The sequence below is a fragment of the Marmota monax genome, unplaced genomic scaffold (genome assembly GCF_021218885.2).
Source record: "Marmota monax isolate L192 unplaced genomic scaffold, Marmota_monax_Labrador192_F-V1.1 WCK01_AAM20220418_F8-fsc00111, whole genome shotgun sequence".
Taxonomy (NCBI): Eukaryota; Metazoa; Chordata; class Mammalia; order Rodentia; family Sciuridae; genus Marmota; species Marmota monax.
The window spans coordinates 3,038,691-3,062,227 of NW_026695067.1; the positions used below are offsets into that span (position 1 = coordinate 3,038,691).

At 41.4% G+C, this 23,537-nt stretch overlaps 1 protein-coding gene across 3 annotated transcripts in view; it reads left to right on the forward strand.

The window, feature by feature from the left end:
- Positions 1-12,697, forward strand: part of Hmg20a (high mobility group 20A) — a 79,313-nt gene extending 66,616 nt beyond the window's left edge. For 2 of the 3 annotated variants that reach the window (XM_046427937.2, XM_058573837.1), the window contains exons 7-10: positions 4,883-4,958; positions 5,664-5,879; positions 6,582-6,724; positions 10,295-12,697. In XM_046427937.2, coding sequence (XP_046283893.1) covers positions 4,883-4,958; positions 5,664-5,879; positions 6,582-6,718 — 429 coding nt within the window. In that variant the 3' untranslated portion in view covers positions 6,719-6,724; positions 10,295-12,697. The remainder of the gene's footprint in view (positions 1-4,882; positions 4,959-5,663; positions 5,880-6,581; positions 6,725-10,294) is intronic. The other variant, XM_046427938.2, reaches the window with a different exon arrangement.
- Positions 12,698-23,537: the final 10,840 nt, after the last annotated feature.

Here is a 23,537-nt window from a genome sequence, read left to right on the forward strand (position 1 = left end):
AAAATAAGGGTCCACCAAAAACTTAAAAATACATATTAAAAAAAGCTTATTTATCTTGAGGTTGTAGTTCTTGTACCTAATTTGATCTTGGTAACCTTCAAAACATGCAGAAAAGATTCAGATTCACAAAACAAATAGAAGTATTACTATTCATGAATTATAAAGTAGGAAACAGTAAATATTAGCATTTTACTCTTCACATAAATCCTACTTGAATAGTTATATATAAGATCTCTGTGCTCTAATTTATGTGAAGTGTTATGAATATTTTTGCTTGAAAAAGTTTGTATGTATACTTTGTATTTTAACTGATGATAAGAAAAATTTTGCAACATTATTCAATTATCAGCACTTGTATAATTAGTATTTATTTCTCTCTTCCTTCATGTGTATGTCCATTCACCAATGTCATGAAATATCCTTTCTCCTTTTTTCCCTTACTATGTTGCATCTCTGTCCTTAATGGTTACAAAAGAGAATTTGGACAGTAATGTGAAACAATAGGTCTCACATTTTCTAATCAGTCACTAACTCATTCATCAGCCTGGGGTTTTCCTGGCCAAATTGTATGTGCCATTTTTGTCTTCAGTAATGTTGATAGGCACAGTCAAAAAAGATGTAGTAAATTCAATCCATTGGAGAAGCTGCTGCTGATGATTTGAGAAGTAAAGTTTTTTATTAAAATACATTGTATGATACGAATGTTTCTGATTTCTATAATTTATGTGATTTTTTTTCCTATTTGAGGATCAGATACTTATTAAAGTAAAGTTTAAAAATAAAGAAAAGATAGGTAGGGGGAGAACCAGCAGTAGGTTATATATGCATGTCTATTGCTGTGCCCATATCAGGATAATGGTCTCAGCCAGGCAAGGTGGCGCATGCTCATAATCCCAGCTGCTAGAGAGGCTGAGGCAGGAGTATCACAGTTCAAGGCCAGCCTGGTCAACTTAAAGAGACCCTGTCTCAAAATAAACTAAAAATAAAAGCTGTAGGGATATAGATCAGTATTAGAACAGTTGCCTAGATCAGTATTAGAACAGTTGCCTAGTGTCTGCAAGACCATGAGTTTAATTCTCATTACCAGAAAAAGGGATAAGCATCTCATAGGTTTTTGACCCAATTAATGTTCCCCACTTTATCAGTTTTATTTTTCAGTTGAATAATATATTTCTTAAAGCGGGTAATTTTTTATTGATTTGAATGTAACAGAACTGGTTTGAAATTTTTAAAACTGTTTTAAACATAAATGTCCTTTGTGTTTAAAAGTTTTTAAAAATAATTTTTAAAAATTACTTGTAGGATATTACTTACAAGTCACTTTGTGTGTGTGTGTGTGTGTGTGTGTCTGGGTGTGTGTGTATATTGAACTCAGAGCCTTATGCATGCAAGGCAAGTGTTCTACCACTGCACTCCACCCCTAGCTCCTTTCTCATTTTATTTTAGGACAGAATTTGGCTAAGTTGCCTAGGCTAGCCTTGAACTTGCAGTCCTCCTACCTCAGTCTCCCAAGTAACTGGGATTAGAGGTGTGTGCCACCACACCCAGCTTCTTCCATATCACTTCTTAGTGTGGCAGAAGTTTAGAAAAATGAGAAAGCACTATGGATAAAAAGCAGCCACGAAGGTCCCATTGAAAAGAATAATGGAATTAGTCTTAAAGATAACCACAGTTTGGGGGATGGGAGATATTTTGAGCAGAGTTATAAGTTCATAAAAGAGAAAATGTCTTGTAAAGTGCCTACAACATAGATTCTGAATACATACACATTTACCTTATCTTATGAGGAGCAAAATGAGAAATAGAATAGTCTTCAGGCTCATCTTTGAATGGTAAGACCTCAGAGATCCTTTCAACTGACCAGTACATTTTAGCTGTGAGAGAAGTGGCTTTCCTAAGATAGGAAAGAACTTAACCAAGAATGACTTACTGAACTAAATTAGAGGCAGAGGTATGGCTGAAACCCAGGCCTTCTATGTAACAGTCTATCACTCTTGGCAGCACATGCCATGCTACACAGAAAAATACGGTGTTGAAAGTAAAAGTGGGCCTAGTTGCCTGAGGTGTTGGCAAAATTTGTTGCTAGTGAAGACAAATTATTTGGTTTATGTATAATAAAGAAACTTATTGTCTGTCTTTTTTTTCTTTTTTCTTTTCATTACTAAGGATTGAACCCAGGGCTAGCACGTGCTAGGCAAGTGCTTTACCACTGAGCCACATCCCCAGCCCTTTTTATTTTATTTTGAGACAGGGCTCACTCACCAGGCTAGCCTTGAACTTGTGCTCCTCCTGCCTCTGCCTCCTGAGCAGAGGCACCACTGAGCAAACATGTACCACTGCGCCTAGCCAACCTTTTTTATTTCTAAACGGAACTTGGATCTTCAGATGTTGTTACCTAGCCAGGTACTAGAGAATGCATATAAGAACTAAAGTCAGAATGATCTGAAAGCCATTCTGCATAGCAGTGGGGCACTTCAGCCTGGTACACAATATTAAAAGTGTTCCCAAAGTAAAGGGCACTTGAGAGAAGCATATCAGACTCTGAAATTCTGGCCCTGAGCCTAGATTACAGCAAAATAGGTTCAGTTCAAAAGGGCCTCTGTTCTCTTACCCGCCACTCAATATATAGAACGAAAACTGAATTGAAGATATTCATGCTTCTGTCAAATCAAAAGTCAACCCACTAGACCCACAAGTCAACTAGCATTACCCTCAAGAATGTGTCTGCATCTCATGTGAAGACTAAGATAGAAACAATAATTTTGTTTCTCCTTTAATTTATGAGAAATGACAAAATGACACTCAGCCTGAACAAATTAGACCCTTTCAATGAGGAGGTAATCAAATCCTTATGATTTTAATCCCTCGAGCGATCCTTGGAGCTGCTTAAGTATATCCAAGCCCCCAGGAGGATCCTCTCCATGCCGAGTAATGCACTCAGTAATGGAAGAGTGCTGATGGTTTTTATTACCACTCTTCCGTTAAGTAGAATTTCTCTGTTGCATTCAGACACTGAACAGTTTCATTTAATTGCTTTAATGTTTCTGATTTTGCACTCTAAGAATCTGTACCAAGGGGCAGTGTGTTAATGCACCTATGTGGTGCTGTCCTTTGCCCTTACATCGTTAGCTTGGCTTGGATTGCTCTAGCAAAGAAAAGAACAGAACTACCAGTCTGAGGGAGTTGAGACCTTGGAGAGGGATCTTTGTACTATGAAAATGGGAGCCAGGCACCCACACTTACCCCTCTGACTGGCAACCACTGAAAAAACTGATCTCATATATGGATGTGCAGTTAAATAGGAAACTGAAAAAGGTAGGATGATTAAAGTCATAACACTTATCCTGAGTCACTTGTGGGCTTGTGCTTGATGTTACACCTTGTGCATGTTGGGATTGTGTGTCCAAAATTTTCTGCTTTCCTGCAGCAACCCAGTAAGAGTTAAAGTGTTAAGTAATCCAGCAGAATGGAGAGAAAGCCACTGGGAAATGTGTCTAAGATCACTGCTGGAACCAGCCTTTCTTGTCCATACATTAGTTCTTATTGAAATCCACTAGGAACTGGTTTGAGGTAGAGCTTTACAAGTTGAAACTTGGGGCTTTCAAGGATAATTTGTTATTTTTAAATTACTCTGGAAAACTTTGCTTTCTTTCATTAGAAAGAAAAAAGGGTAAAATTAAGTTCCCTGAAATGTTTCTCAAGTAAATACATAGTTTAGCATATTTCCATCTTAAATATCTACCTTGACCTCCTGCCACTGCCAGGCAGGCCATGCCACTCGCCCCGCTTCCTAAGCAGACACCACTGTGAAACCAGAGCCTGGCTGTTGGGATTCCCTCAGAGGCTCCTAATTGCTTGGGCACAAAGTGTCTTGGAGTTCAAACACAAAAGCTAGTGGTAACAATAAGAGAAAAGATACATTCAGTCTCTAGCTTTAAACATGTTTATATAGGACCATTTCTAAGTATTGTTTACTGGTTTTCATGTTATAAAGTTTTGGAGTCTTCAGTTTCACTAATAATTTCATCAGTACTTGTTCCCTGCTGTTCCCTTTATCATTCTTACGTTGTACAAGATTTTGAACACTATGCCAAAACACTTAAGACTTATATTCATTATACTTTGAACTTTAAATTCTTTGCAGAAATATCAGCCAAACCATCTGGAAATATTGACTTTATATTCTAAGCGTCATTGTTGAATATATTTTGTGTGGTTTTGTGAGACTTTTAATGGTTTATTGGTGAATTAATGTTAGACTTTGTTATTCTTTTGTATCCTACACAATTCTTAACTCTCATTTGTAGAGCCTGATACTGACTTCTTGGTTTTCTTCATTTGTTTTTCCTGTGTCTGAAGAAAGGCTACAAGAGCCCCAAAGATAGACTACCCCACTGGAAGTACATAGAAGTACCAGTGGAGTACCATTATTATTGCTTGTGGCTTGGAAGATCTCTGTTCAGAATTCTTGCTGTCCACTCTGCAAATTTGGATTGCACAGTCCTGTCTCAGCATTTTAGATGCATAACCAAGAGACAGGACTGAAAAACACCTTTTCTCAATCCCTGCCTCAGCCACTCTCACAACTATATACAGTTGACTATTCAAAACACAGATGGCTTCTAAATTCTCTTATTAGAGAAATACATGTAGTTCGTTTTAGGGTTTCTCATTGCATAGCACCTGAGAGAACTGAGTACTTAACCAGCTTGAGCTCTGTAAGTTTGATTCTAATGAAAAGGTGAATGCATTTCCCTTACAGGCTCATCTAGACTGATTCCCTTTTACCCTATTTCTTTAAGGAAGACATGATCATTGTGCCTCAGGCACTATTATTTAATTTAGCTTCTGTTTAAGAATTAACTTTGTTCTTGATTCACAGAAAGAAACAGAGGTAAAGGAACGGTCTGTTTTTGACATTCCTATATTTACAGAGGAATTCCTGAACCACAGCAAAGGTGATTACTGCAGTGTTTTTGTGTCCCTCGGGTTTGACAGGGGTTTTAGTTCTCAGGAGGAGTTCATTGCTCAAAATCAGTGATGGTGGTAGCTCTCCTTAGGACTAGTCTGGAAGAATAATTGTTCTTCTTTCTCCCCATAGTAGAGGTAGTTACTCAAAGACCAGTGAAAGAGAGCTGGGTCAGTGTTGTCAAAGCTTCTTTGGTCTCTGGATCCAAAGAAATTAATGTAAATCACTAATGCAGTTGCTTTTAGATGTTTAGCCTGCACCAGTGAAAGCTTAGTTGGGAGTCCAAAATATAAAGTAAGTGATTGCAAAGCTGATCCCATTGCAGTACATATGGGTACCCACAGCTGTGCTTGGCCAATCTCCCAGGATCCCCCTGCAAAGCCCCTCAGGTTTCTCATTGCACAATTTTAAAAAGCCAAATCTCACAAACAAACAAACAAAAAATTCAAGGAATTGCCACTGTTTGTTGCAGTCTTATGTACAGAATGTACAGCTTTAAGAATTAAAATAGCTCTGGGGAACCAGGCGTTTCAGTGCTGAATTGCTATCTAGAGCGCTGTAATGAGAATAGGGCGATGAGGTGGGGGTAGCTAATGAGAGACAGCTAAGCAGAACTTCTTTATAAAGAGTCATTGGGACTCCTCGGAGACTCCTTCTTGTGCTGCATGTGTTCTGGTGTGGGGGGTGTCCTCAGCTCGGGAGGCAGAGCTCCGCCAGCTTCGTAAATCCAACATGGAGTTTGAGGAGAGGAATGCAGCCCTGCAAAAACACGTGGAGAGCATGCGCACAGCGGTGGAGAAGCTGGAGGTGGATGTGATCCAGGAGAGGAGCCGCAACACAGTCCTGCAGCAGCACCTGGAGACCCTGCGGCAGGTGTTGACCAGCAGCTTTGCCAGCATGCCCTTACCTGGTAATTGCACCCTACCTGAGCACTTCTAGAGCGGGGTTGGAAGGTTGCTCTTTATGTTTGTATTTGTGTGGGGAGATTGAAATCTCCCCCAAAGCGAAAATCAATAAAATAAGATATTTTCCCTCCTCAGGATTTTCTGTGAGTTATGTAATAGAATGTCAGCATTGGCTAAAATCATCCAAAATTTCAGGTTCTCTGATCATTTAAATTTTTGTCCTTTTTTGTTTTGTTTTGTTTTAATATAAACTATTTTCCTTTCTGTTAAACTTAAATTGATATTCAAAACATGGAAGCAGTAGTAAATGTTGAAGAGAGCACTTTCTCTTAGGTATATTTGCTTGCCTTGTAGGGGTGTGTGTGTGTGTATAAAATGGGAAGGAAGAAGAAACAAGCACTAGTATTTTTTATATATTCTTTCATTTTGAGGAAAGTCACAACAGAAAATTAATGGAGTCTCTTTTTGTTATATACAGCTGAGTACTCATACATACTGTAGTATATAGCCCGTCTGTTCATTTAGAGTATGTGGATTTACTTCATTTCTTTGAAATCTGAAAGTCTCACCTATAGAATTAAAATCTGCCTGTGGAGCAGGCCACATTAGAGTCACAATTTCTTTTTCTGTGGAGTCCCTTAAATGTTTTGTAGCTGAACTGAATTGGAAAGATTTTTCTTATTCTTTCTCTTCTTGTCTCACTTTAGGAAGTGGAGAGACACCAACAGTGGACACCATTGACTCATACATGAACAGACTGCACAGTATTATCTTAGCTAATCCCCAGGACAATGAAAACTTCATAGCCACAGTTCGAGAAGTTGTGAACAGGCTCGATCGTTAGGGACTGGTGAGTGCTCGCTGATAAGACTCATATGCCAGCACATCATCAAAAATAAGATGTCATCAGACTTTATTGGTGCTACTAAAACTGTAGAATTATATTGAATGAATGAGGTAGAAACTTGATTTAGGTTCCTGTTGCATGGTTGCTAAAAGTCTTTCTAAATGATATTAGAAAATTAAATTGAAACAGTTTTTTCTCATGCATGCCTCAGAATAATTTAAGGAAAAAACATGACTTTGTGATTGGACTTCAGTTCTGGGTATACAACTTATTCTTTCTTGGGTGTTTTTATTTTGTTTTGGCTTTTTTTGCTTGTTTTTTTAACAGTACTAGAATCTGAACCCAGGGGCACGGCACTTTACCACTGAGCCACATCCCCAGCCCTTTAAATTCTTTATTTTGAAACAGCGTCTTGCTAAATTGCTGAGGCTGCTTTGAACTTGGGATCCTCCTGTCATTTATTCTTAGGTATTAGTTTCTAAAGGATCTTGAAGACTGGTGAGAAACTTAGAAGAAATCATTCCCAAAATAGCTCTCAGAACAAAATAAATATCACTTAATTGTTAATCTTTTTTCTCACTGAAAAATATTAATGATAATTTGTAAGTAGTCAGTGAGAAACTGTATTATATGAGCCTACATACGTAAAAAGCATTCTCATTCACCACTCATTAACTCATTGTGTTAAATGCTGATGTGAACTAACTGTACAGTGAATGTGAATGCCTTGATTTTAAAAGATTGAAAAAATTGTACTCAATAAGCAAAAAGAGACAAGAGAGAAAATAAGCTTTTAAAAAATATATTCAACAAGTGACTAGTAGTGTTGCATCTTTTAAAGGAGAAAATAACTGCGTTCTCAGAACGAACTCACCTAAGCAAACTTTTTGGTAATAATGGTAAGTCGTCATAACTTGTGTTAAATGAAATTAGTACTTATTCATTCAAATTCCTAGAGAGAGTTTCCCTTTTAGTGTGTCATCCCTAAAATTGTCAGCCCTAAGGTCTATTGACAAAATTGTTCCATGCCTGTGGACATATAAAAAATGTGGAAATCTAAGGATTGGACCATACAGCAAGATGGCCAAAAATGAAAACAAGTCAGTGCCAGGATGCTCCTTAGAAGCATCATGGGTTTGAATCTTTATTTGTCCTGCAGGAATAGGGGCACCCTCATATACATAATTTACATTCTAGCTTTGTTTGGATTTTGAGCAACATGTATAAGAACAAATAAAACCCATGATTCTTTATCTAATGAGGCAACATCTGCCAGCAGAGACAAAGGTAGAAGTCTTTATCCTTCTTGGTCATGCCCTTGGATGGCAACTGTGCAAGACAATTCATTATTATTTTAGCTTGCACCAGGCTCATATGGGGAAAGGATTACCATCCTTCTAGTGAGTAGCCAGATGGAACGGACTGTACTTCTAAGAGACTCCCTGCAGAATAAAGAAGTGGCATTACTGCTGCTGCTTATGAAAGAAACAGCTTGTAAATCTAGGCCTGGGATTTTCAGGAGCTCATCATCCTTCTCATTTTCACACAGTGTTTTCAATTAGCACTCTTGTAAGCTTGAAAAGAGAGAGCTGAGAGAAACAGCATGAGAGACTGTGAAAGAAAATAGTAATTGATAACATGGTGTCGCCTCACCTAGGTAGAGGGCAATGAATGCAAGAATGAAGCCAAGAGTGGTTTTCCATTTTGACCATTTTACTATTTTACCATTCAGATTCTCCTAACACTCTATCCATCTTAAGAATATAGCTAGAGTACAAGTTCTCTGAAGTGTCTTTGAAAACTGTAGATTATTACCATTGTCCTTGATTTTAATGTACAATTTTTTTTAAATACATTATTTTGCAATATTGGGGATTGAATCCAGCGCTTCACATATGCTAGGCAAGCACTCAATTTTGAGACAAGGTCTCACTTAAGTTGCTGAGGCTAGCCTCCAAGTTGCAGTCCTCCTAACTCAGACTCTGAGATAGCTAGGATTACAGGCAGATGTGCCACCATGCCTGGTGACATACAAATATTTTGTCCTTGAAAAATTACCTGAAAATGTAAACTGTTATATTTACTACAGATTCTTAAAATCTAACAATGCAAACATAACTAATAGATATTTCCCCACACCCCCCAAACTGTCAAATGAAACAATTATAAAGAGTGTGATTAATACTAGCTTGGCTTCATTATACAAATATGTACAGACAGCTAGGCCTGATGTCCCCAGCACTCATGGTGCAATTAATTACTCTGACATGAGCTTGGCAAAGGTTTCATTCCACTGTCGGAACCACTGAGTGAAGCAAAGCTAATGGTCTGCAAGTTTTAGAGGATCCTATCAGAGCTGGAAGGACCTTTAGAAATCTAGCACTTTATAAAGAAACTGAATCCCAAAGAGATGAGATGACATGCCTGAAACTACTGGGTAGAAGAGCACAAAAACCAGGACAAGAACACAGACATCTCAAGTCTTCTCATTCAGTGGGGCTTCTAAAACATTGCTATAATAAGGAGGCACTGTTGGAGTAGGGCAAAAGTACTAAAAATTCTTACAGTAGAGCATTAAGGAAAAGTATTACACTCCATCAATTATGATGTAATAAAATTCTGACCAGCCCATTTAAAAAATATTTTTGTAGGTATATAATGAAAGAATTTCCTCAGCTTTCACCTTTCTTAGGGCTCACTGGTACCCAGTCACCAGTGGAAACAGGAGGAAGTCATGGGTGATTTTAAGTTGAGAGGTGACCACTTTACATAAACTCTAAATCTGTTTTGCAAGCCAAGTGCAGTAGCACACGCCTGTAATACCAGTGGCTGGGGAGGCTGAGGCAGGAGGATCAAGAGTTCAAAACCAGCCTCAGCAAAAGCAAGATGCTAAGCAACACAGTGAGACACTGTCTCTAAATAAAAATAAAAAATAGGGCTGGGGATGAGCCTCAGTGGTTGAGTGCCCCTGAGTTCAATCCCCAGTACAAAACAAAAAATCAAAAAACTATATGTTGCTCAGTTGATATATATTTGACTGAGGATTGACCCAAAAAAAAACCAATCTTTCATATATGATTACATTTTTATCAATATAAAAATATTTATTCATTATTTGTGCACAACACATTCCTACACAAGCAGATATCCTCAGGTTTATACTGAGGAAAATTGGTTTTGATTGGACTAAAGTGGGGTCCTAATTCCCCTTATCAGCCCTGTTAGTTACTTTTCTGTGTTCAGCTGCTCATTTGCTACCTCCCATTGTTGCTGAACTGGAGCAGGACCATGCTTCTCATTGAAATGTTGACAGAAACATCTCAATGAGGATGTCTGCTTGCAGCTTTAGTAGCTCTTTCTTTTCTGGGTTTTTTTTTTCCTGTGGTGCTGGGGATTGAACCCAGGGCCTTATGCATGCAAGGAAAGTACTCTACCAACTGAGCTATATCTCCAGTCCCTAGCTCTTTAATTTACATACTCCTTAACCCTTATGAAAATAAAATAGAGCATTCTTTAAATCCATTAACCCTAACCCCTTCTGATCTGTCTTTCCTTTTTGGTATCCCCCCACAGTATATTGGTTTTAGAGCTCCCAACTTGTTCTTGTAAGCATTTTTACTTGTGCGGAATGAGAAGCCATCCATGGATTTTTGAACTGAGTTGGAGCAGAAAGGACTGCAGATCCCTTTACTTGTTAAAGAATTGTCAGTGAGTGAAATACCTTCACCCCAGGAAGCTGCGTGAGGGAGCAGCAAAAGGCACATGTGTGTGAACTTCCTGTGGAATCACCCTCCAGTGATGCTTTGAAAGTGTGCAGCCACTCTCCCAAGTCTTCAGCTCCCTATCATTTCCATTTCTGCTAAAGCAGCTCTGCATATATTCTGCTGACTAGGTGACCCTGAAGCTGACATCTTCTGCAGCAGAAGGAAGACTGCCTATTGCTGCCATTCTGATTGGACCCTTTTATCAGTGGAGCTCCACTTTTCTTACCTAGCTGTCACTTTTTTTTAATGCCTTTGGGGGTGATTTTTGCTTCCCTTCACCCCCACCAAGCTGTACATCTCCATTTTCTGACCTCTGGGCCTCACTGCTCAGCAGGGCTCTGAAGGAGACTTTCTCTCATTGGATGGGCCCAGTCTTCTCCCATCGTTGCCCTGCTGTGACTCCAAAGAAAGGAGCTTCTTGTTGACAGTGCCCTGTGGAGCCAGGCTGTGTTTCCTGCCCCACATGGTGCTCCGTGGGTGCCCGCCCTCAGCAGGCTCTGCGACTGCAGCCCTGAAGGAGAATGGCTCTCCTCCTCCTGCCGCCCGCTGCTCTCTGAGCATTGCTCCTGCACAGACGCCGAGTCCCAGCCTCAGCAAGGCTCTTCTGTCTCGTCTGTTGGCAGTGTCTTGCGGAGCTTTTTTGCCGAGGAAAAGGTCATTGGTAAACACAAAGGAAAGGAGTAGTTCTCATTTGGTATTGAAAGAATGTCCAAAGTTGATCCTCAGTGAAAACTGAGGGAATCCCTGCTTTTTTAGGTAATCAGATCCTTGGATGTAGATAGGTAGGAGGGGCTTTGGGAATAGTCTCTTGTGCTGACTGAATGGGCACAGAGGAGTTCTCATGCCCCTTGTCTTCCTTCAGTAGCCATTAACTGCCAAATCTAGGTGGAAAAGTCAGCCTTCCCTTCTACTTAGTAAGGGATTTTTGTTTTTTTAACGGCAGAAGTGAAGAGGGTTCTGATTCTCTCCTCAGGGTCTTTTTTTCTTTGTTTCTTTTCTTTATGCTCTAGAGCACAAGGCTAAGGTGGCAGCTGAGATCTTTGGAACCAAAGCAGAGCATGCTGAGCCCATTGTCTAGGCACCCCACCACCAAAGGCAGGTGGATGGACGCGTGGCCCCTCTCACAACATGCTGACAAGCCAGGGCGCAAGCCAGAAACCCCGTCGTGTCTCGTAGCTGCACCATCCTGTCCTCTCAGCCCTGCGTTCTCCCTCTTTGTTCTTTCTTAGTCCAAAGGAAAACAACAGCAAAAACAATAACAAAAATCTTCTTTTTAAAATTTCTTATGTGGACACACATCAAATTTCCATGCACTGAAGCCCACACACCACTGCGTGGCAATTTTTTAGAATAAGACCCCTTTCTTATCTATTGCTATAAAGCCAGCCAAGTCTCCTGCCTCTCTGTATTTTCCACCGTCCCTGCTCTCATCTGCTGTTTTTACCACTTCTCTTAGATTCCTTGCCTGCTACGTCTAGGCCAGAACTCATTGTCCGTGGCAGAAGGTTGTCCAAACTGGTTCAGGAAGTTTGTGTCTGCCGCCTGCCAAATGCTTTCTGTCCTTTTTTCCTTCCTCCTAGTGTTGCTGTTTCTCCTTCCTGTGAAGTTTTGTGCAGCTTCAGTAGTACTGTTTTTATGACCATGAAAGGCTGTAACTTGGTCCCGAGGTCATCCCTGACCCTAGCTGGACACCTCACAGTGACCGGACATGTACATAAGCTCACCAGAGCCTGCAGTACCCAGTCATCTGTGCAGACGCCGCAGCTTGCTTCCCAAATGAGGGCTCTCCCAGGAGCCCCGCACCCAATAGGTGTGACTGGGACTCAGCTGCCACAGAACCTCTCCTCTGCACTCAACAAGCAGGTGGAAGGGAGGTTATACCCTGGCGCAAGACCTAAATCATGTTCCCTAACAAATCTGAAGAGGTTACTGCACTTTCATGTTCTTCTCAAGAAATAAGCTGTTGCCTATCAGTGTTTCCAATTAACTTCCTTCCTTTTATTAAAACACAAGCAGCAGCTGGGGAAAGGGAGAAAAGATTGTTTTCTTTCTGACAAATTTTAGAAAAAAATATTGTGTACATGTGTTTGGAACTGTTGAAATGCCAAGTTTTCTGTACAAGTGTTTTTGTAATTAAACTTTTAGATTTTGTTTTTTAAGAAGTTGATATGCTTGCTTGACATTTGTCTCATTAAAACTTTTCTATGTCGAATCCACCTGATCCAGTTTTACTTGCATTATAATGAAAAAAGAAGACCTGCCTCTGCTTTTTCCTCTTAAAGCCTTTGTCAACCCTACATTCATCACAACTGTTAGGCTTTGAAAACAGTAACACATTCATTTTACTAATTGCTTATTCAAAATGTGTCTTCACCTGTTTGAGATTTCAGTTCTTTGAATGTATGTTATAACAATACAATGAGTTCTAATTCATTTTAATGTGGTAGTAGCATTCTGGAGGCGACTTGAAGGAGCCTTTTAAGTCAGTGACTCTGAAGTCCCCTTGAGGAGATCTTTTGACAGAAGGGGTAAGTTGTGCTTAAATGCTTGGTTTGTTTTTTGTTTTTTTTTAAATAACTGCTACTTAGCCATTCAAAATATTTTTAAAAGATGTTTGTCACCTATTTCTACCACGCTTTTACAATCTTCAGGGGAAGGCAACCTGGCTTCCAGGGCCTACTATTCTCCAGGTAGCCAGTCGTCATCTGGCATTGAGCAAGTCTCTCTTTTGTTTCAACTCCATCTTGCCCCAGAACACATGCCCCAGCTCTCCTCCAGTATTGTTGGAGGGATAGAATTAGGCAACAGAAGTCACCGCGCTTCAGAAGATTGGAAGTGTTTTTTATGTGATGCCAAGAATGATCGGCATATCAGAGTTATGATTTCGGTTCGACCACATTTAACAAAACCCAAATAAGCATTAGCTTAAATAAGAAGCAGATCTCTCTCAGAGAAATGTCCACACCAGTCCAAGACTAGTGTGGAGGCTCCCGTTGGCACTATAACATGGTTTTTCTCAAGGTCACCTCATGGTCCAAAATAGCCCCTTGGCCAGTAGCCATCACTTTGAAATTCCTGGCAGCATGAAGACAAGGCAAGGACAAAACGGGCAGGCCTAGATTAGTTCCAGGACTCTTCCTAGAAATCATAATCAACACTTTCACTTAATTTGGCCAAAACTCAGTCACATGACTGTGGCTAGCCGTAGGGGAGACTGAAAAATGTCATCCTTGTGTGGACATTACTGTTAATATATAGTAATACACAAGTTTTAGTAAGGGAGCAGGTGGAAATGAATATACTTTTGCAACTCGTTTGACTCCATTAAGCCCAGCCCCACCATATTAGTTAACAGAATGTATTACCTTTCCTTTGCCTCTTGGCCATCTGAAAATGACCACTTCCTTGTTTTCTGGATGTTGAAAAAGAAACCCAAAAAACTAGCTTGGGGGCCTGAGTTGGCATTTCCTGTTCCTACCTTAGCTCCTCCCCTACTGGTCAACAGCTGGCAGCCAGGCTTGTTTGGTAAAAGTCAACACAAACAGGTGGTAATACTTCCTCCAGTTGTTTGTGCCCTTTCTCTAACTGTTCTGCATCTGCTGGATTAAAACAACACCAGGATAATCTTTCCCTAAGGTGGGGATATTGAGAGATTGTTTGGCAGTAAAGTTCATAGCTACTTCCTGCTCTCTGAAAGAATTTCCTGCCTTGCAATTGAGAGTTCCAAGATGGGCTTTTTCTTTGTTTTATTTATTTACCTTTGACACGTAGCCTGCGCTCAGATACATACTTTACAATATCTGTAAATATAAACACCAGCTCATACACTAGCTCATAAAAGGGGTGGGGACTGAGTCAGGAAAGATCCAGCGAAAATGTTAATGTCTATTCATTCAACTGCAATGAGAATATGTGCCTTCAGAGAGAAACTTTCACCAGAGATAGAAATGTACGGTCTCTAAGCCCAGCAAAACGCAGAAAGAAGGAGCTACTAGAGTGTAGGCATAGCACTGAAAAATTAAGATCAGGCAATGCCAATTTTCTAGACAGGACTTTTGTAATCACCAGCAACACTAGGTCAGTGGGAAGGTCCAGTGGTTACAAGGCTAGGGGTTCCCTTGTTTGTATCTGCAACAATCCCACCAACACTGAAGAGCCAGAACTAAACAGTTGCACTATTTGGACTATAAAAAAGTGTTTGTAAAACATGGTTTCTGATAGTCCAATAGGAAAAATAGAAAGTACATAAATAGTTCTTAAACTGAGTCCTCCCCCATCCACACCCCTCCCATTTACTGGGGATTGAACCCAGAGGTACTTTACCACTGAGCTATACCCCTAGTGTTTTTTTGTTTTGTTTTGTTTTTGATTTTTTTATTATTATTATTATTTTATTTTGAGGCAGGGTCTCACTAAGTTGCCCAGGCTGGCCTCAGCCTGGAACTTGAGCTCCTCCTGCCTCAACCTCCCAAATCACTGGGATTACATATATGGGCCACCTCATCCAGGTTTTTTTTTTTTTTTTTTTTTGGGGGGGGGGGGGGTACTGGGATTAGAGTAAACCCAGGAGTGCTTAACCATTGGGCCACATCTATAGCTTTTTTTTTTTTTTTTTTTTTGAGACAGAGACAGGGTCTTACCAAGTTGCTTTGTCACTAAATTACTAAGGCTGGCCCTGAGCTCAGGATCCTCCTACCTCAGCCTCTTGAGTGGCTAAGATCATAGGTGCACACCACCACACCTGGCTGCCCAGCTATTCTTGCTTGTATTAAGAGTTTTAATAAAGGTTTTTTTGTGTGGTTAGTTTTTTTGAATTGTGTGTGCATGTGTGTTGCATACCAGGGATCAAACCCAGGGCCATGACTATGCTAGACAAGTGTACTAACCCTGAGCTATGTTCCCATCCTCAGGTAAAAAAAATTTTAAGGAGTGAAAGAATTGCTTGTATCTTGCCTGACACAAGAGGGTTTATCTATAAGTTCAAAAGGGAGTAGATCAGAGTCTTGGGGGATTAGTAACTTAACTAATAAATACTTTTTCTGCAATATAAGCAAAATTTATATTGTGGAGATGGGGATATTGAGAGATTGTTTGGCAGTAAAGTTCATAGCTACTTCCTGCTCAACCCAGGACCTGGCACATGCTAGGCAAATATTCTAGCACCTACCCCAACTGCAGGTGGTTAAATCAGTGAATCCATGGAAAATGCGTAAGAGTAGAAAACACATAAATATAAATTTACAGTTTATGCAAGACTCAGGAATAAAAGAAACAATTAGACACACCCTGTAGGTGAAGCACTCTGTTCTGCTTTTTATACAAATTATGTCATTTAATTCCTATAACTTTACAGAGTAGGATTACTATACCCACTTTGATGATAAGTAACTTACACAGTTACACAATTAGAAACAGGTAGAGAAGGATTCAGCCCCAGATTATTCTATTCCACGCCACTGTAAACTGCGCTGTCTTGGAGGTGTCTGGTGAGTTTGGTAGGAATTGACAGCAACAGCCTAGTGTGGTGGCTTTGAGAGCTGGAATTAGATGTATTCGTCCAACAATATGTGTTGAACTTATCTCTGTATCAGGAACTGTTCTAGGCCCAGGGAGCTTGTATCCTGCTGGGGGAAAAGAGAGGGTTAAAAAATGACCTAACATACTCACTTCAGCCACTTACCAAGATGGAATGGTACAAGCTAGGGTCCAGGAAAGGCATTTTTGAAAAAGTATCTTTCAAGGCTGAGACAGGAGTACCGTTGAGTTCAAAGCTGGTGTCAGCAAAAGCGAGGTGCTAAGCAACTCAGTGAAGCTGTGTCTCTAAAATACAAAACAGGGCTGGGGATGGGGCTCAGTGGGCAAGTGCCCCTCAGTTGTTCAATCCCCAGTACCAAAAAAGAAAAAGTATCTTTCGAAGAAGGACCAGGTCGATTGGACAAAGCCAGTCCCATGAGAGGCCAAAGGAACAGGAAGCCCACAGTCCCAAGACAGAAAATAGCTCTGGAATTCCAAGGAAAAGGAAAGAGCTGGAGAGGCTAGAGCCTAGTGCATGGGAGGAATCGCAACTTGGAGCTGCAAGATGCGCAAATTGCGTGGAGCCCTTTAAGATGGCAAAGAGCTTGAAGTTTCCTGTAAGTGTGTTGTGCAGAGGGCTCTACACCAGTGACAAGATCGGATTTGTAGTTTTAAAGGATCCTTTGCTGCGGGGAGGCAAGAGAAGAATTGGGAGACTGGTCAGAATATTGGTGCAGAAACCCAGTGGGAAGTGGCAGCAGCTTAGCCTAGAGCGGTGGCAGTGGGGGTAGAGAAGAGGAGCTGGATTCAGGGTATATTTTGGAAGTACAATGGACAGAAGTTGCTAAAGCACTGGATGTAGAGAACAAAAGAAAAGGAATTTGGAATGATTCTAGCTGATAATGAATTCCACTGTTGTGTATAATTATAATGCACTAACAAAAATGTTTTGTTTTTTGGGGGGTACTGGGGATTGAACTCAGGGGCACTCAACCACTGAGGCACATCCCCAGCCCTATTTTGTATTGTATTTAGAGACAGAGTTTCACTGAGTTGCTTAGCCCCTCACCATTGTTGAGGCTAGCTTTGAACTCGTGATCCTCCTGTCTCAGCCTCCCAAGCCACTAGGATTACCACTGTGCCCCACCCAATGAAAAAAAAATTTTTTTTTAATGATTCCTGCTGGGGCTGTAGCTCAGTGGTAGAGCACTTGCCTGGCATGTGTAAGGCCCTGGGTTCAATCCCCAACACCACAAGAAACTGGGGGGAGAAAAAAAAAGGCTCCTACTTTTTGGCTTGAGCAGCTGGGTAGTGGCTAGAGGTGCCACTGCTTGAGATAGCAGATACTTAAAGACAAAATATGGAGAACAGATCAAGAATTCCATTTTGGACTGGCAAAATTTGAGATTCCACCAGAGGATTAGCCCCTGGGGAACACACTTCAATCTCTCTGCTATCAGTTCAAAAAAATTCCTTTCAGCTCTTAAGTCCCGTGGTTCCACGAGATTCTAACTTGAGGTCAGTATTTGCTAACATTCCTTCCATGATCAGCGCCTGCGCACACGCATAGACCCAGTTACTCAAGCTGCTCATTGAACTATGAAATTAAGGAACAGTCTCCTTTTTAATTTTGCAAGCTCCTTAGGAAAAGAAGTTTTGAAGCCTTGCATCTGCATTTGTTTAAGAGTGGCAAAAAGCAGCTGAATGTTGTAGGATATAAAAATCATACCATAACCTGATGGCTCGAAAATCCTGGGATAAGTAATGGAAAGTGTCTGCTTAGAGGAGACTGGCTGCAAATATATTTGGCGTCATTCAAAGAAGGGTAATGTGAGAAGACATCAGTGATACAGCCAAGAGGTTTCTCATCTCAGCAAATGGGCTGCTGCTAAGGGGCTTTTGCCTTCTTCAAGGCAGCCGAGGCCAGACAGCAGAATGCGACATGAAAACATTCCATTTTTCTTGGGGGCTGGTGAATTCTTTAAGTGAACTTATATTTATCAAAAGAAGTTCCTATTCCTAAGGACAGACTGATGGGGTCATTTTGGATTTTACTCATGCCTCAGGAGAATATTTTAGATATATTCATTCATTCAGGCATTTCCATGTATTTGCTACCTTTGAGGTATAAATTTGAGGAAGTCCCTCTTCTCAGTGAGCTCACAATATAACAAAAAATAGATACAAAATCGAACTATAATTGAGTCTGATAAGCAGTCAAACAGCTGTGAGCAAAATGTTCTGGACAACAGAGGGAAAAAATCAGTGGTTGTGTTTGGCAGAGGTCAAAAGAAGGCTTTAGCAGGATAACATTTTGAGCTGGGCCCTAGAACAAGAATAGTTCTTTAAAAGAAGCTAGAAATAGACCTGGAAATATGAATGCATTGTTGGTGTACTCTCAATAATTGTGACTGGGACACGTTGTATCCAAGGGATGGATTAAAAATAAAGGCAGTGAGGTTTTTTTCTTTTCTTTCTTTTTTTTTTTTTTTTTGTGTGTGTGTACATGTGTGTGTTTTATTTTTATTTATTTATTTATTTATTTAGTAGTTGTAGATGGACAGAATGCCTTTATTTTATATGTTTACTTTTATGTGGTGCTGAGGATAGAGCCCAGTGCCTCACACATGCTAAGCAAGCACCCTGCTGCTAAGATACAGCCCCAGCCCATCAGTGAGGTGTTTTGAAAAAGGATTGTAAAGGGGCCTTGAATGCCGAAGGATTTAGCTTTTATTTTTGTAGTCACCAAGGCTGGTTTTGCAAGACAATAACATGAGATTTAAAAAAAAAAAAAAAAACCCAAACTAGAGGTTCTTAATATTTTTTTTCTGCCATGAACACATTTGGTAATCTAGTGAGGCCTGTGGGTCCTTCTAAGAAGTTTTTTTGTTTTGGTTTGATTTGAGTTTTTTGCAGTAGTAAGGATTGAACCCAGGGTCTCACATATGCTAGGCAAGTGCTCTATCACTGGGCCACATCCCTAGCCCACAATAGTGTTTTGGGTTGTTTTTTGTTGTTGTTGTTGTTGTTGTTGTTGTTTTTAACATTTTTTAGTTGTAGATGGACACAATACCTTTACTTATTTATTTTTATGTGGTGCTGAGGATAAAACCCGGTGCCTCACCAGTGCTAGGCAATTGCTCTACTTCTGAGCCACAACCCCAGCCTGCCCCCACAATGTTTTTAAGTACTTAAAACACAAATAAAGTTACAAAGCAAGTCCACTATGTTGAAATATAGTTACCAAAAGTAATAAAAATGCAGTACAGCCAGGTGCGGTGACGCACACCTGTAATCTCAGTGATTTGAGGCAAGATGATTCCAAGTTCAAGGCCAGACTCAGCAATTTAGCAAGACCCTAGGCAACTTCATGAGACCTCATCTCAAGATAAAACATAAAAAGGGCTGGGGAATGTGGCTCAGTAGTAAAGTACCCCTAGGTTCAATCTCTAGCACCAAAAAAAAAAAAAAAGTGTTATATAGACATATTTGTGCTCCTTTAAAAAACATTAAATAACATAATCTAGACGAAACTCTAATAATGATCATAATTTAAACGTACTAATGATCATAAGTGATATTTCAACATCTGCTATATTGTGGTATGAAAATACCTGTGATTCTATTAATGGCAAAGCCCAAAATTCCCACTGATACTATTGGGATTTGTTGGCAACATTTATCATCAAAGGAAATGCAACTTTTCAGGTCCAGGTTTATGAAAATCAAGATGTAACTTTCCTATCCATGCTTGTGGTCCCCAGGGTCAGTGCTCTTGAATTCAAGGCAGGGAGGAGATATTGGATAGGAGATTGATAAAATAGGACAATAGCCGGGCATGGTCATGCATGTCTGTAATCCCAGCGGCCTGGGAGGCTGAGGCAGGAGGATCATGAGTTCAAAGCCAGCCTCAGCAAGGGCGAGGTGCTAAGCAACTCAGTGAGACCTGTCTCTAAATAAAATACAAAAAAGAGCTGGGGTGTGGCTCAGTGTTCAAGTGCCCCTGAGTTCAATCCCCTGTGCCAGAAAAAAAAAAAAAAACTAAGAAGAAGACCTGTGGCAGGAACAGAGCAGAGTTTGTCTTGGTCCCTCCTGGCCTGGATGGAAATCCCTCTGCAGGGACCTGTGGTAACATCCGGCCGAAGCAATAAGCCATCATTAAACCTTCAGGCAACTCTCCTCAGGCACAGCCTTGTGTCCTGAATTTGTACAGCTACTATTGATCCCCCTCTTTGGCAGGCATGGGGAACACAACAAAGCGGACATGGCCATGCTGTCATGGCGCTTACTCTCTAGTGGAAGAAAAGGGTCCAACAAACGGAAGCAGACATCATATCCCCACCTGGGCTGCAAGCAGGAAAGCAGTGGTGCTGTTCAAGGCACATGTTGGCCGGAGATAGGGGAGGCCTCTGAGGAAGCCACACTCAGGGGGGGTCAGGGAAAGAAGGTGAAGGTCAGCTTTCCTTGGTGCTTTAGAGGAGCTGAAAGGAAAACAGGGGAGCTAGAACAGAGAGAGGTGGGCGAAAAGTGGGGAGAGGTGGGTAGGCCTAAGACTGCAAGGTCATCCCATCCTCAGGATTTGGGATGTTCTGAGTACAGGGGGAAACTGTTGACGCTTTCAAGGAGGGAAGTGATATAATCCAATTTATAGCTTTAAAAAATTCTTCCAGGCCGAGGATGTAGCTCAAGTACTAGAGCATTTGCCCAGCATGTGTGAGGCCCTGAGTTCCAGGCCCAACGCCACAAAAAAATAAAAAATTAAAAAAATTCTTCCAGCTACTCTGCAAAGAGCAGATGGTAGGGAGCAGACATGGAAATAGGGAGGTAGTGGTGCTGTGGCTGTGTCCCGCTAGAGGTGGCATTGGCCTGGACTGAGGCTGCAGTGGTGAAGGGGAAAGGGGGTGGGGTGGGGGTAAAGCCCCCTTAGAAGAATGAACAGGATAAAGAAGAGGGGGGTGGGGAGGCTGCAGGTGGGAGGGCGGGAGAGAGCAACTGTGGAGGAACTGTGAGGCCTGGAAGGGGCAGACAGGGTAGGAGTGACCCAAATCAGAGATCACTGTGGCAGGCAGGCTCCTTTGAGATACAGTATGAGTAAGTATTTTTATTGACAATCTGACGATTGAGAACTTAAAAGCTAGGTCTAGACGTAGGATGACATTTACCAAAAATTCCAAAGAAGGGTTTTTTTTGTTTCCTAGCATGGCTTTGCAGGCAGTCAGACCCCATCAACTTCTATCAACAGTTCACTGTCTTATCCTTTGCTTTACTGCCAACCTCGACAATTCGTCCTGCCCTTGATACCAGAACCACATCTGGACCAGGTGCAACTTTTCTCTCGGTTTAAATCAGATGGCATCTCTACAGTTGTTCAGAGCATTTACTAACATAGGTCTCCTGCATGGAATTCTGCAGGGGGAAGCTTTGCATCTGTAAAGATGCTAGACATTCCTTCCAGTGAAGCAATCCCTGCTTATCTTGGCTGATTTCATAATAAATGTGACTGAGATACTTACTGGTCGTCTGTTAGAACTGGATGAAAATACAGGACAGACCAAGTGCATTGCAGCAACTAAAACATGCTAACAACATAGAGGAAAGGGTAGAGATTACAGAAAATTATAAATTGTGATCATGGGGGCTGGGGATGTGGCTCAAGCGGTAGCGCGCTCGCCTGGCATGCGTGCGGCCCGGGTTCGATCCTCAGCACCACATACAAACAAAGATGTTGTGTCTGCCAAGAAATAAAAAAAATAAAATAAAATATTAAAAAAAAAAAATTGTGATCATGCACAAGGAGGGGTTTCACTGTAGCCTGAAAACTTGACCTGCAGCTAAACAGGGCCAAGATTAATCATGACTTGATCTTATACATAAGCTGAAAGATCTTTTCCAAAGATCATGTCCATTAAGGCAGTAAAGACATTTTTTGCAGGATATGCCATAATGAGCTCCAGGCATTTAATGAGAGACAAGTGCTACTGTTGAAAGCATAACCTTCTGATCTGATCTGAAACTGAAGTGGGCATGCTTGCTCTGCAAAACCAGGCCCCAGTTGTGTCCGCCAGTTGACAAGGAGGCTCATGTTTTTAGATGCTCCGTTGCAGTCAAACATCAAACCTTCTGGGAGAGGTTTTTGTTTTGTGATTAGGTAAGGATTTTACATGTAAGGAGCAAGCAGCCAGCCCCACGCTGCAGGACCAATAGCTTCCAAAGACAGAAAAGTAAAATACAGCATCAAGTAACAAACAAACAAGGGAGCTTGATGGCGTGCCCCCAAAGCTTCTGGAGGAACCTGAGGCATTCAGAGGCAAGGAGCTCTCAGCTTCCACCTCTCAGAATGGTGGCTTCAGGTGAGGGTAATCACCTGGTGAGGAAATATCACCAGCATGAAAAAAGTGTCATGTTGATCAACCTACTTTCTTTTAGCCTTCGGATGTGTCTCCCTCATTCAAGGATTTGTGTGATGTCCTCTCAGCTCTTACTTTGATATGTGGAAAGGCTTGGGTACAGTCCTGGCCCTCCTCCCCTCTCTGCAGCCCTCACTAACAGGGGCTGCTGACCTGCCAACAGGATGCTGCCTCACGTCCTGAATCTTACCACCAACTCCTGCCTTGATTGCTGCACCAGCTTCCTCTTGCAATCCCAAGGGTCAGAGGATTGGAGGGGCAGGACAGGAACAGAGCGTGGTCTCCCAGGCAGAAATCTTTTGGAATGCCTGAGCCTCAGCTTGTTGGCCATGGGTCTGCCTTTCTGGTTAGGAGGAGGGGACCTCCCATCTCCCTCCAAATGTCCCTGTCTTAAACCCATGCAGTACAAAACAAGCCAGTTCATTGTGTTCTTGGATATAAATATTGATTCTGGGTGATGTTAACATTCTGTTCATAAAAGAATGTAACATATTTCTCCCACACCATATTAGACTGATGTGTTGTTTGGCCAAGGGAAGTACAGATTGCTGGCTTCTGCGGGGAAATGTGGACATTTAAATGCATGCAGCTCTTGGAAGTCTAGGGAGCAGTCTCGGAATAGCAACCAGGGCCTTTGGCTGGCTCCAGCTCGGTGCTCCTCCATCCAGTTTCTCCCTTCCCCCATTTCCATGTGCGTGTTGCTTTGGCATTTCTAATCACTTGTAATTTAGGAAGATGCTTTCTTGGAATTATATCTTTTATTTGTTGAGGAAATGTGGGGCATTTGCTTTCTTTAGGAGGCCCCAGAAGATCAGAACCAAACATTTTAGTTTTCTTCCCCTGGGGAAAAGATCTGGGAGGTCTCCTTCTCCTGTTTTTCTCCCCTCTCCACGTGGGAGGGGAGGGCAAAGGCTTCAGAGCAGAGGTGGTCCATCCAAGCATTCCACCCAGGCCCTACCAAGTCCAAGACTCAGATGTGCTGACTGCCTTGGCAAGGCAAGTTCCCCACATTCCACAAGTGCTCTTGAGGGGGAAATCTAACTCAGGAGAAAGTGGAGCTCTTGATGGGTATGCATGCTCTCTCGCATGCCAACGCATCGCACAGACAGATCCCCGGCCGGTATTTCGGTA